This window comes from Onychostruthus taczanowskii, unplaced genomic scaffold (genome assembly GCF_017590055.1).
Source record: "Onychostruthus taczanowskii isolate IOZ18803 unplaced genomic scaffold, ASM1759005v1 scaffold7, whole genome shotgun sequence".
Classification (NCBI taxonomy): domain Eukaryota; kingdom Metazoa; phylum Chordata; class Aves; order Passeriformes; family Passeridae; genus Onychostruthus; species Onychostruthus taczanowskii.
Window position 1 is genome coordinate 125,795 of NW_024504786.1, and position 14,092 is coordinate 139,886.

At 54.7% G+C, this 14,092-nt stretch overlaps 1 protein-coding gene across 6 annotated transcripts in view; it reads right to left on the reverse strand.

The window, feature by feature from the left end:
* Nucleotides 1-6,696: 6,696 nt before the first annotated feature.
* PDE4B (phosphodiesterase 4B) overlaps nucleotides 6,697-14,092 on the reverse strand; it is a 134,463-nt gene continuing 127,067 nt past the window's right edge. For all 6 annotated transcript variants that reach the window (XM_041421224.1, XM_041421225.1, XM_041421227.1 and 3 more), the window contains 4 exons: nucleotides 13,365-13,519; nucleotides 13,149-13,271; nucleotides 11,557-11,739; nucleotides 6,697-8,718 (listed from right to left, as the gene is read on the reverse strand). In XM_041421224.1, the coding sequence (XP_041277158.1) occupies nucleotides 8,353-8,718; nucleotides 11,557-11,739; nucleotides 13,149-13,271; nucleotides 13,365-13,519 (827 nt within the window). In that variant the 3' untranslated portion in view covers nucleotides 6,697-8,352. The remainder of the gene's footprint in view (nucleotides 8,719-11,556; nucleotides 11,740-13,148; nucleotides 13,272-13,364; nucleotides 13,520-14,092) is intronic.

Here is a 14,092-nt window from a genome sequence, read left to right on the forward strand (position 1 = left end):
AGAGGAGGAGAGCTGGATGGGGCTGGAGAACAGCGCCGGGAAAGAGAAATTTCTGACGGAGACACTCACTGCACCCACCAGATTCCTTCTGCAACCCCACAAACCCCACCACAACCAGGCCCAGGAACACCCAGAATCCCAGAGGAAGGTCCCTGCATGCCCCACAATAGATCCCACCTCCCTCTGCTCCTGCTCTTCCTCCCAGGCGCCAGGATCAGCCCCGGGCCCTCCCTGAGCCCTGATAACCAGGGACTAATCAGGGTGATCAGCACCACCCCGATGGGCCCCAGGTGCAGCTGCCCCGGGGTGCTCCAGAATGCTGATCATTGATTAATCCTTAATTTTTGGGGCAAAGAAAGGCCTTCAGGAGCACTGGCAAAGCCTCATGCAGGCCTGGGGGGCTGCAGCCAGCACCCCCATCTCACACCACGGGCCTCACCTGAAGTATCACTGAGCCGTTTTGGGTTTGATCCCTGGAATGTGCTTTAGGATGGGGATGGATCCATCCCCCTGCACCCCCCAGGATCAGTGCTGCAGGAGCTCATCCCCCTGCCCACACCATTCCCACGGGGTTTGGTTCCTGGCATTGGAATGGAGCTTTTGCCTCCCTGAGGTAAAATTTCACAGCTGTGTAAAGAAACCCAGAGAAACAAATTCTGCCCTGACATAATCCAGAGCTTCAGAAATGCCAGTGGAGGCTTCCATTAAAATTTAAGGTGTCTTTGGGTGTCATCCTGATCACTTTTGGGCCTGTCTGCTTGGGCCACAGCTAATAAAGAGCATTGAATTCTTCTTAAAATTGACTTATTCACAGAAAAGACACAGGATGGGGCCCTGGAGCGTCTGCCTCCAGCTGTGTGGGATTCCAGCTGTGCAGGATTCCAGCTGTGCCGGATTCCAGCTGTGCGGGATTCCAGCTGTGCCGGAATTCCAGCTGTGCCCGGCTCCAGCTGTGCCGCCCGCGCTGTGTGAGCCCCGCCGGGCCCGTCGCGGCTCCGCGTGTCCCCGCCGTGTCCCCAGAGCGGACATTCCCCATTCCCGGGGCATCCCCGGCTCTGGAGCGTCCCGAGCCCTGTGCAGCGCCGGGAGCTCGGCAGATGGAGCTGTGCAGCTGTTCCCTGGAGCGTCTGCCTCCAGCTGTGCGGGATTCCAGCTGTGCGGGATTCCAGCTGTGCCGGAATTCCAGCTGTGCCCGGCTCCAGCTGTGCCGCCCGCGCTGTGTGAGCCCCGCCGGGCCCGTCGCGGCTCCGCGTGTCCCCGCCGTGTCCCCAGAGCGGACATTCCCCATTCCCGGGGCATCCCCGGCTCTGGAGCGTCCCGAGCCCTGTGCAGCGCCGGGAGCTCGGCAGATGGAGCTGTGCAGCTGTGCAGGGCCGGGCCGGACAGATGTGCGGGGCCGGACAGATGTGCGGGGCCGGACAGATGTGCCCGCACCTCGTGCTCCCCTGGTCCTGCCGCCCCACCCCGCACCCCCTCTGCTGTCCCCAGTGTCCCCGGCAGCGCGGGGACAGAGGTGGGGACGGTGCCACTCCAGGGTGGCAGAAATGCCCTCAACAGAGCGGGAAATTGGGCAGCAGGGCTCGGGGACAGGGACACCTCGGGAATGGGAATTCTTGGGTTTGCGCTCCTCGTGTCACCCCAGAAGGGACACTGGGAGAGCTGAAACACCCAAACCCATCTTAAACCCCATCAGCCACACCCTGCCCTGTCCCTCCTGGCCCCCGTGTCCCCGCAGTGTCCCCAGGGCCAGGCTGGCATCTCCCCCTCCCACGGAGCTGCTGCTGCTGCCGGGAGCCCTCGGCCCCGCTCCAGCTCCGATAAAATCTGGGCTTTGTGCGCCTGCCCCCGGCTCCTTCCTGTTTTTGACTGCAGAACTGTCAGAGCGTCACATTTTCACTTCTCCCTGAGCATCCACTGCAGTTCCAGGTGAACTCTGCTCCAGTGGCACCCAAATCCCCTCGGCTGGCAAAGAGCTCCCGGCACTCTGCAGATCCTCGTGGCTGGATCGGGACCTGGAATGCTCCATCCCAAGCAGAGGGACACGGGGCTGTGCACCAGGGACGGAAAGACATGGAATCACTGAGGTTGGAAGAGCCGTCTGAGGTCAGCAGTGCCATGTCCCCAAGTGCCACATCCTCATGGACTTCAAATCCCTGCAGGGATGGGGACTCACCACTGCCCTGGGCAGCTGTTCCCGTGCCTGGGCACCCTTTCCATGAAGAGATTTTCCCAAATATCCAACCCAAACCTCCCCTGGTGCCACTTGAGGCCATTTAGTCCTGTCCCTGGTTCTGGCTCACTGGTGAGCCACGCTCATCCCCAGCTCCCACAGAATGGGGGAAAAGGAGATGGAAATGCAGCTGCACCCCCAGGAGAGCAGGCTGAGCTGGGAAAAGCAGCAGGGCTGGTTTATTATTTTATTTCTCTGCATCACAGTCTCTGTGAACAAGGGTGATCTCGGGTCAGAAGTTTCCTGGCACTGGCAGGGGCTCCGTGGGACCCTTGTCCCCCCACCCTGGGAAGGGCTGGATCTGCTCCCACTGCTCATCCTTGGGGTTGATGCCCTGGTGGCTTTAGGGCTGGTGGAAATCCCCCTGAAATCCCAGCTCCATCCTCGTGGCTGGATCGGGACCTGGAATGCTCCATCCCAAGCAGAGGGACACGGGGCTGTGCACCAGGGACGGAAAGACATGGAATCACTGAGGTTGGAAGAGCCGTCTGAGGTCAGCAGTGCCATGTCCCCAAGTGCCACATCCTCATGGACTTCAAATCCCTGCAGGGATGGGGACTCACCACTGCCCTGGGCAGCTGTTCCCGTGCCTGGGCACCCTTTCCATGAAGAGATTTTCCCAAATATCCAACCCAAACCTCCCCTGGTGCCACTTGAGGCCATTTAGTCCTGTCCCTGGTTCTGGCTCTGTCACTCATCTCTGGTGAGCCACGCTCATCCCCAGCTCCCACAGAATGGGGGAAAAGGAGATGGAAATGCAGCTGCACCCCCAGGAGAGCAGGCTGAGCTGGGAAAAGCAGCAGGGCTGGTTTATTATTTTATTTCTCTGCATCACAGTCTCTGTGAACAAGGGTGATCTCGGGTCAGAAGTTTCCTGGCAGTGGCAGGGGCTCCGTGGGACCCTTGTCCCCCCACCCTGGGAAGGGCTGGATCTGCTCCCACTGCTCATCCTTGGGGTTGATGCCCTGGTGGCTTTAGGGCTGGTGGAAATCCCCCTGAAATCCCAGCTCCATGGCCCCAGTGGGAAATGATGTCCTTGGGGACAAGGCCAGCTGTCACTCAGGGGCTCTGCGTGACATCTGTGGTTAATGGTGGCAGCACGGAGGGGACAGATCCCTGCGCATCCCTGCACATCCCTGTCCCAGGAAGGAGCAGACGCTGAACTCGAGTCCCTCACCTTCCACCCCACACACAGCAGGAGCTGCTGGGAGCCCCTGGAAGTGACCTGGGGACCACCAGGGAGGGGGAGCAGCCCCACCAGCTCCGCTCCGGAGCGAGGAGGAAGCGCCACATCCCTGCTCCACCTTCCCATGCCGAAGGAATCCGTGCCAATCCAGCTCTGGATGTGAGGGTGGTGAAGCAGAGCGCTGGAATCCTCATCCCCTGAGCAAGGGAGGACACTGAGCCTGAGAATCTCCCAGCACCTGAACTGGGATTTCCACCCTAAAACCAGAGGGAAAGCAGAAGGCTCCGGTGGGTTTGGAGGTGCAGCGCCCGCTGGAACATTTTCCCGGCTGCTGCTGCGGGGAGGGAGCAGGGAGAGGCAGCTCTTCCCAACTCCAGGGCTGCCTGCATCCCGGGGAAGCTGCCTGGCAGAACTGGGTCAGGAAGGGACAGGAATGAGGAGAGCAGGGGCTGGGGAGGGGGCACGGGCAGAGCGCCCCCGGCCCTGCCCCATCTTCACCGCCAGCCCCGGCGCTGCTGCTCTCTCCCGGGTCGGTGCTTTCCCCCCAGAAGTGACGGTGCTTTTCCAGCACAATCACTCCTTTCCCATCCTTTTCCCATCCCTTTCCCATCCCTGGAGCTGCGGGCAGGACGTGGCTGCCACAGCCCAGGGACGTGGGAAGGATGAGCTGGGGTGAAGGGGGGATGGTTTAAATTGAAAGGGGAGAGATTTAGATGGGATATTGGGAATTAGGGATTGCCCCTGGCAGGGTGGGCAGGCCCTGGCACAGGGTGCCCAGAGCAGCTGTGGCTGCCCCTGGATCCCTGGAAGTGCCCAAGGCCAGGCTGGACATTGGGGCTGGGGACAGTGGAAGGTGTCCCTGCCATGGCAGGGGTGGCACTGGATGGGATTTAAGGTCATTCCAACCCAAACCAGTTCTGAGATTGTGTTAATCCACTGGGAAAGACAAATCACTACTGGCCCTTCAAGGAGCTTCTACCAGGGAATTTTCACCAGGAGTTTCAGAGGTTCAAACCCTGGGAAAATCCCCCAGGATCCACAGGCTGGAGCCCCTTCTGCTGGGACAGCAGGGATGTGACAGAAGGTGGCCTGGCAGCAGCTGCCCCAGGGAGTGCTGGCTGGGAATGCAGGATGAGATCCACACTTGTTTTCCCGTGACTTCACTTCGGAGCCAGCGGATCCAGGGAAAGCCAGTGGAGCCCCAGGGGACGCCGCCGGTGTCACCCGCGGCGAGGGCGGCACCGCGGCCCCGCTCTCCTGCCCTGGCACAGGATGTTTTTTACTGGAAAGTCGCTTGTTTTGGGTCAGGCCGGGACATGAAAGCTCCCGCGGGCCGGGCCGTGCGCGGCCACCGCTTCCTGTCTGCGCTCGCCTTCCTGTCGCCTCCGCTGCCACCGGCCCCGCAGGAAGGACGAGGTCCCAGGCGCCCCAGGGACGGTGGCTGTGCCACCAGGAATGCTCCTCTGCCCGTCCTGAGGAACGGCTCCCGCCAGGGCCACTGGGAATGGAGGCTCTGGGGCTGGACACGGGAGGTTCTGGGTGTTGGCCATGGAGATTCTGGGCTTGGGAGATGGGAGGGTTCTGGGTTTGGGGCATGGAAGGATTCTGGGTTTGGGACATTGGAGGGTTCTGGGTTTGGGACATAGAAAGGTTATGGATTTTGGACATTGGGGGTTCTGGGTTTGGGACATGGAAAGGTTCTGGATTTTGGACATTGGAGGTTCTGGGTTTGGGGCATGGAAGGGTTCTGGGTTTGGGAGATGGGAGGGTTCTGGGTTTGGGACATTGGAGGTTCTGGGTTTGGGACATGGGAGGGTTCTCAGTTTCAGATATTGAAGGTTCTGTGTTTAGGACATAGAAGGGTTCTGGGTTTCAGACAGTGGAGATTCTGGGTTTAGAATGTTGGAGGTTCTGGGTTTCAGCCACTGGAGGATTTTGCATTTTGGCCACAGAAGGTTCTGAGTTTTGGCTGTAGGAGGGTTCAGGGATTGAGCCATGGGAGGTTCTGGGTTTAGGACATGGGAGGTTTTGGGTTTCAGCCATTGGAGGGAGGGTTTTGGCTCCAGGAGGGTTCTGGGTCTCAGCTATGGGAGATTCTGGGGTATGGCCACAGGAGGGTTCTGGGGTTTGGCTGTAGGGGGGTCCTGGGCTTTGGCCAAAGGAAGGTTCTGGATTTCAGCTGCAGAAGATTCTGGATTTCAGCTGTGACAGGTCTTGGATTTTGGGTGTGGGAGGTTTTGGATTTTGGCCAAAGGAAGGTTCTGGATTTCAGCCATCAGAGGGTTTGTGTTTTGGCCTCATCGGGGTTCTGGGCTTTGGCCATAGAAGAGTTCCGGGATTCAGCTGTGGGAGGTTCTGGGTTTTGGCTCTAGGAGGGTTCTGGGATCAAGCCAGGTTTGGGGCATGGAAGGATTCTGGGTTTGGGACATTGGAGGGTTCTGGGTTTGGGACATAGAAAGGTTATGGATTTTGGACATTGGGGGTTCTGGGTTTGGGACATGGAAAGGTTCTGGATTTTGGACATTGGAGGTTCTGGGTTTGGGGCATGGAAGGGTTCTGGATTTTGGACATTGGAGGTTCTGGGTTTGGGACATGGGAGGGTTCTGGGTTTCAGATATTGAAGGTTCTGGGTTCAGGACATAGAAGGGTTCTGGGTTTCAGACAGTGGAGATTCTGGGTTTAGAATGTTGGAGGTTCTGGGTTTCAGCCACTGGAGGATTTTGCATTTTGGCCACAGAAGGTTCTGAGTTTTGGCTGTAGGAGGGTTCAGGGATTGAGCCATGGGAGGTTCTGGGTTTAGGACATGGGAGGTTTTGGGTTTCAGCCACTGGAGGGAGGGTTTTGGCTCCAGGAGGGTTCTGGGTCTCAGCTATGGGAGATTCTGGGGTATGGCCACAGGAGGGTTCTGGGGTTTGGCTGTAGGGGGGTCCTGGGCTTTGGCCAAAGGAAGGTTCTGGATTTCAGCTGCAGAAGATTCTGGATTTCAGCTGTGACAGGTCTTGGATTTTGGGTGTGGGAGGTTTTGGATTTTGGCCAAAGGAAGGTTCTGGATTTCAGCCATCAGAGGGTTTGTGTTTTGGCCTCATCGGGGTTCTGGGCTTTGGCCATAGAAGAGTTCCGGGATTCAGCTGTGGGAGGTTCTGGGTTTTGGCTCTAGGAGGGTTCTGGGATCAAGCCATAGGAGGGTTCTGGGTTTGGAGGGCCCCATTTTCTGTCCCCTAAGCAGAGGTGACATGGCCCACGCTGTCTTGTTGACAAAAGCCCCCCAAGGAGCCGCAGGCTGGGTCATGCTTTCATTTATTCACTTCATATAAAAATCTCTTAAGAATGCGTCTGAACACAATATAGAATACTATAACATACATAGTGTGAAACTTTGGGGAACAATAAAATAACCACCTGGAACAATGCAGTGTTCAACAGACAAACAAACCCATTGATCATGCACAACTGTGCTATTGTCATGAACTAATTAGTCACGAGTTGGACCAAAAAGCTTGAAACATATTTTACAAACTGAGATTGACACCGCTCACGATGCCGGACAAGCTTTGTCAGAGGAAGTTTCACAGCACAATTATTACATCAGTTCACATTTTTGTTTTGTCATAGAGATTCACATTGGGTTGTTCAGAAATTGGAACATTGTGACATTGAAAAGCCGGCCCGGGCGTGGGGAGTTCTTTGTTCGGTTCCCCCTCTCTGCATTCCTGGCAAATTCCCAAATTCGCTGCCCTGGGATGCGGTGTCCCCTCCCCACGGGCGGCTGCCACCCGAATGCCCTTCCTGGGTTGTGTCTGTCTCTTCAGCTATGTTCAGGTTCTTGGACTTTATGCAATACAAAAGGTTACAAGAAAAAAAGGCAACTCTTATTCCGAGTTTTCTACCCCATTAACATCGCCGCCGACAGGCGATGCTAATTCATATAAATTAATAACTTACAAAACATTACAGTATGTACAGTAGGTAATAAATACACTGTTATAAACAGTAATGGAGGTGGTAGAGCTCGAGGCAGTGCAGGAGGAGGATGGTGGACCTAAACCTAGGGAGCGTGGATGAGAGGCCAGAGAAACACAAATAACCGAGCGTGCAAATTCCAGGGAGCTGCCGAGGGGGAAGGCGTGTCACACACTGCCTTGCCACGCTTACTCAGGGATGGACTGAGCTGTGCCAGGGAAAAAAAACCCTGCCCTCTGTCCTGCTCACCACAAACCCAAACCCCGGGGAGGCAAAAAATCCCGCTGTTCCCAGCGAGGGAACGGTGCACCACGGCACCGAGTGACTCCCAACGGGTCACCGGGGGGATTAAGAACACACTGAAGGTGCAGTAATGCAAAGCAGAGGGTTTCCCCTTCTGTTTAGTCTGTCAAAGTGATTAACTGCAATAAAGTGACAGGTATTGCCCACGAAAAAAAAAGGAAGACTGCTTCTGGTAACAGGAAGAATCCAAAAAGTAGCCGTCAATTCCGAAACACCTTGTGTCGCTTTTGAACTACCAAGCTCCGTGTGTTGAATTAAGAGACTCTTGAAAAGACATGAAAGTGTTTACAAAGAAGGCACACAGGTCTGCAGACAGGTGGACAGGTTGGATATGAGTTATTGATCAGTAGTTTCTATCAGTCTAACTGGTATAAACTCCAAAACTAGCAGTATAAAATCTCTCAGTTGTGTGTCAGCGCCGCCTCGGCCCGACCCAAGCCAGCTCCAGGACGACGCGGTGCTCTCGGCTGACGAGGCTCAAACCACAACGCAAATCACCCGTGCATTTCCTGAGCAATCACTCCCTACCCCATCTGTAACCCTGACTCCAATCTCAAGTAGCTGGAGGATCTGCCAGCCCCGTGGCAGAGGCTCAGCCCCGGCTGCAGAGGCTGTCGGAGACCGCTCGCAAGCTCCGCAAGTGTTTAAAAGCCACTCCCGCGGGGCCAGGCCATTATGTGTCCACAGGAGATGTGTCTTCTGTCACAATCTCGATGGTGGCCTCCCTCTGGGGCTCCTCCTCCCCGGGCTGGGCCACGCAGAGCGTCTCTGTATTGCTGAAGTAGCCGAGGCTCTCGCCGTCCTTCTCGGGCCCGTCCGAATCCTCCTCCTCCAGCGTCAGTTCAAACTGGAACTTCTCCATCAGGCCCTGGCAGTCCTGGCCCCGCTCCTCCAGGGGAGGGGATGGGCTCTGAGGTATCATGCTCTGGTACCAGTTCCTGTTGTCCTCCAGAGTGTCCAGGATGTCCTGGGCGTCGGGCTGCACCAGGTCAGCCCACGTCTCCCAGAGAGGATGGACAATGTAGTCGATGAATCCCACCTGGAAAACAAAGGGGCATGCACACTTAGGGCAAGGGAATAACCAGGAAAAGGTGGATGTCTGAAAAGGTCATTTTGTATTTGTTTTACAAGCAAAATACCAGGAGCAAGTCCCCAAACCAGCACAGCCTAATGATCACATTATCACACCTCATTATCTGATACCCAGAGCTGCACCCACACACAGTGCTGGGTTGGGCTGACGTCTTGTCCAAAACCAAACCTCAGATGGAGTTTCCCTAAAAGCAGGAACCAGCAGGAAATTCAGGGGACAGAGCCCTGGGATGATCCCCCAGTGTGGGCAGCAGAAAAGGAGAGGGGGAATCCTGCTCCTCTGCCCTGGAGCTGCTGCAGGGCTGGAGCCCCTCTGGAGCCAGGCTGGGAGAGCTGGGGGTGCTCACCTGGAGAGGAGAAGGATCCAGGGAGAGCTCAGAGCCCCTGGCAGGGCCTGGAGGGGCTCCAGGAGAGCTGGAGAGGGACTGGGGACAGGGCATGGAGGGACAGGACACAGGGAATGGCTAGATGGATTCTGGGAAGAAATTGCTCCCTGTGAGAGTGCAGAAGCCCTGGAATAGAATTCCCAGAGCAGCTGTGGCTGTCCCTGGATCCCTGGCAGTGCCCAGGCCAGGTTTGGAGCACCCTGGGACAGTGGAAGGTGCCCCTGCCATGGAGCTGGAACTGGATGGGGCTCTCAGCACTGAGAGAGTCTGCTCCTCTCAGACAGAATTCCCAGGTGACTGGGGACAAGGCTGGTGCATTTATGGCCTTATCCCAGGATTCCCACACGACTGACAGCTGGGAATACCCCAGTGCTCCCAAGGGGAGCAGCCTTTATGGGCTGAAGTTCCACCTTTGGTTGTATTTTCCTATGGGGTGCAGTTTGTGCCTATCCCAAACCGTTCCTGCACTTTCAACATTCCCGTTTTCCTCCTGCCCAAGCAGCCCCATGAGGGATTTCCTCGGGAAGAGCACAGCCAGCGAGGCCACTCATCCCAGGAATGCTGCCTGGCCCCCGTGGGGTGACGTTCCAGGGCTGGAAAGAGTGAGGGACGCTCAGCCCTTCCGCTGAGCTCAACCCTGCCGCGCTCCTGTGACTCAGGGAGGAACCACGTCCAGGATGGAGCCGGCGGAACGGCCATAAAGGGGATTGGAATTCTTCCGTCTTGGCAGAGCCCGTCCCGCTCCACGGCTTTGTGTGGAGCAGGGAAAAGGCTCTCCCAGGAGCCGGGCTCAAGGCGCAGATGTTTGCTTTGGAAATGGCTCCCGGCTCCCTCAGACACAACAGGATGTCAATAGCACCGTGAGCATCCAATTGGAACGGGCTGGGGAGGCAGCTCCAGCAGAAAGGTGATGAAAAGTTCCTGCTGCACTGGGAAAAAAAAGAGTTTGGGATGGTTGGAACTCAAAGTGTTCCAGGGCTCCATGGCGCCGATGGGTGACAATCAGCACTTGTTAATCATTGTTTCTTTAAAATTGTTGTTTCTTTAAAATCGTTGTTTCAGGTCACTGCTCCTTTAAAAACACCCCAAATCATGGAATCATTGGCCACACGGCTCAGCGCCAATCCTAAAATATTGAGAGGGCATCTCAAGCTTTGAAATATTTGCATATTGTTTTCTAATCCACTCCTTGTTTCCCTCCAGCACGGACACACTGTTTCCCTTTCCCCTTTGCCATTCCACGATGGCCATTTTGTAGAACTCCTGTCTTTTCTGCACAGCAAAAATGGCATTTGGAAACCTCCAGCACGGACGCGCCACCTCCCTCTCTCCTTTGCCATTTCATGATGGACATTTTGTATAATTCCTGTCTTTTTTGCACAGCAAAAATGGCATTTTGAAGCCTCTGGGAAGTGCAGATGTGAAGCAAGGAATGAATTGGAGCTCACATGTGGAGCACATGGGCAAGCCTGGCTGAAGGATTCATTTCTTGTTAGGTTAAGAAATCCGACAGATTTTTCCAACAAAATCACCACGCGGTTGAGTGAATAATTTTGAAAGCACTTGGCCGAGCCCAAGAGGACATTTGGAAATAATTATCATCAATTTTGTTACTTATTCAAGCTGAAAAACCTCAATGATGACTTGCTGGAGTCATTCAAAAACAACAACCAAGACAGCATTATATAAAGGCTGGAATCTGTTTGGACAAACATAAATTCCTGGTTTCGTTCCAGATTATCCAGGCGAAATTTTATGGCCTGTGTTACACAGGTCAGAACAAAATCTGACCTTGAAACCATTTTATGAATCAGAACTAGGGATGAGCCACTTCATCCCCAAAAAAATGAAGAGGCAAATCCAGCTCCTTTTAAGTTTTGCAGGGACGTAAATGAATATTTCTGGGATTAATTCTGCACCGGGCAGCTCCAAAAGCCTCTAATTCAAGTGGACATGTGCAGTGCAGAATTGTCCTGGATAATGAGTGACAGCCAGAGTTTTGCAGGATGCTGAGGGGGATCTCAGGTGGGAGAAGCTCCCAGTCCTGCAGATCAGTGGGTACAAGAACAGTGGGGTGAGGAGGTGTGAGGGCAGGACAGGCTGTGAGGGTGGGCAGAGCAGAACTGCCCTTTCCATCCTGGGGAACAAAGGGACCCAACTCCCTCTGGAAACTGGGACACGAGCAGGGCACGAGGAGATGCCCAGGGGGATGGAGAGGAGCTGGAAGAGCCTCCCCAGCCTGTGGGAGCCCCAGGCAGAGCTGGATGTCAGGGTGGATCAGAAGCCAGGCTCTGAACCGCTGGCTCCTCTCCTAATTGTGCTGCAGAAGCAGCTGAGTTCTGTCTCTGCTTTGAAATGCCAAGCTCAGGCAGGGAAAGCTGCAGCTCAGGGCCAATTACCTGGGATTTTTCCACGGAGGCCGTGTGTTTGTCACACATGGGGCTGATCTCCATGCCTCTCTCCCTCTCTTTGTCTCCCTGCTGGAAGAACTCCTCCATGATCCTGTCCGTCCACTGCCGGTACAGCTCCAGAGACTTTGTGGGATTACTCAGGTCTGCACAATGCACCATATTCCTTAGAACCTGCAATTACATCCATCAGGAAACTCATAAAATCAGCTGCAAAAGGAGGAGGGTTTCGAGCTGGGTCTGCAGAACATTGCACCAGAAGATTCTCTGATTATGAAACAGACCATAAAAATATCAGAAACATTGCACGGCAGCACGTTAAAGACCTGGAGCTGCTGGAGAGAGCCCAGAGGAGCCCCCGGAGCTGCTGCAGGGCTGGAGCCCCTCTGGAGCCAGGCTGGGAGAGCTGGGGGTGCTCACCTGGAGAGGAGGAGGATCCAGGGAGAGCTCAGAGCCCCTGGCAGGGCCTGGAGGGGCTCCAGGAGAGCTGCAGAGGGACTGGGGACAAGGCATGCAGGGACAGGACACAGGGAATGGCTGTGAGCTGGAAAAGGGGAGATTTAGATGGGATATTGAGAAGGAATTCCCTGGGAGGGTGGGCACAAGGTGCCCAGAGCAGCTGTGGCTGCCCCTGGATCCCTGGAAATGTCCAAAGCCAGGCTGGACACTGGAGCTTGGAGCAGCCTGGGACAGTGGGAGGTGTTGGATGGGATGGAATGAATTTAAAGTCACTCCCAACCCAAACCAGCCTGGAATTCTGTGATTCCCTCTCCATGGATGAGCTGGATGCCCCAGCCCCAAAGCCAGACGTGCTCTCTGGTGCTCACACAGCCCAAGCCTCACACCTGGAGCAGTTGTGGAAGTGTCAGTGACATCACACAGGTTTGTTTGGGGATCCAGCTGCTTCCCACCATTCAAAATCCACGTCCATGCTCTCAGGGAAAGAGCTGAAATGTTCCCACTTTATGGAGTGAGTAATTTCCCCTCCACACACGCACAGAACAGGCCTGACTAAGTGGCCACAAGGATTTAGGCAGCACCAGTGTTTGAAATAAAAAATTTACAGAGTTTTCCCAGGAGCCTGCTCTTAAGGAGTTGGTCATCAAAGTGGAGAGCAGAGCAGGATGTATCTTGTCCTGCTCACTGCACAGCCCTGTTCCAGCAATTCCTGGTCACTTCTGTAAACCAAGGATTAAATTATAGAGGGAACAGACTGTACAGCAGTAATTCCAGCTCACTCTGAGGTGATTTAGATGTGAAGTTCTGAATGAAACTCTTGCAATGCTGTAACAGGAGTAACAAATGGGAGAAAGCAGCAAGGAAATTTAGGAGCCCTCAAAAAATGACCTCAGAATGTGCCATGTTTGCAGTTCCAGGTGTTAAAAAAACCCCTAATTCTGGGTTAACACCTAAAAAATAACACCTAAAAAATATGGGACCACCTCGTGCTTCTTTTTAGTGCAGAAGGAAAAGACTGCTGAGAATTCAGCTTCTCTGAATGATCAATTCCAAGGCAAAACCAGGAGTGTGGCCTCTTCATCCTGGCCCAAACACCCCAAACCCAGGGAATTTGGCTGCCTCACCTGTATTCTGTCCGTGTAGTTGTCCAGAAGGAGAACTCCTGAACTGGTCACCTTCTTAGTTTCCACCATAGTCTTCAGATCAGCCAACAGACTCATGTGCTTGGACATATCAGTGGCCAGCACCTTTCCAGAATGGGGGGAAAACAGGATTTCAGGAGGGGAAGCCACAAAAAACGACCATTTTTGGTTCAGGAGAGGAGGAGGGAGTGGCCATACCATGTCAATCACCATCTTCCTGAGGGTCTGGCGCTGCTTCTTGGTCAGGTTCTGGAAGATGTCACAGTGCTCCTCCTGGAGCAGTTTGAAGCCCACGGCCAGGTGGTGGTTCTCCAGCACGGACTCGTCGTTGTACATCAGGGCCAGCTCGGAATCTGGGGAAGGAGTGCCAAGGTGAGACTCCAGGATGGGAAATGTGGGGTTCCCAACAGGAGCTTGTTCTGGGCACTGAAAGGTTTTAGTGAGGGGGAGTTTCTTTTCCCATCTCTGGAAGGGTTCAGGGCCAGGCTGGATGGGGTTTGGAGCAGTCTGGTCTGGGGGAAGGTGTCTCTGCCCATGGGATACTGGATGATTTCAGGATTCTGGGATTCTTTTTAGCTCCATGAGTGCCAGCCCCAGCACTCCACCAGCCTTTGCTCAGTCCCAGTGACAAAATAATGCTCAGTTGACTCAGTTACAAGTCACTGGCAACAGAATCCTGCAAAAATCCTTCCCAAAACACAACAATGCCCATATTTTGGAATCCAGATCCATGCTCAGCCCGTGGCAGAACACAACTCAAAGGCCAATATTTGGCTTTCTGGTTGTCAATAGCAATAGGATTATTCCTCTTATCTTAATGGTAAAGTTTGCACTCAGGGCTGGCAGAATTATTATGTGTTAGCAAGTAGTAAATATTGAATTGTGCTACAATGGTTCCCTTTGTCAGGGATCACATTTTAATTCCT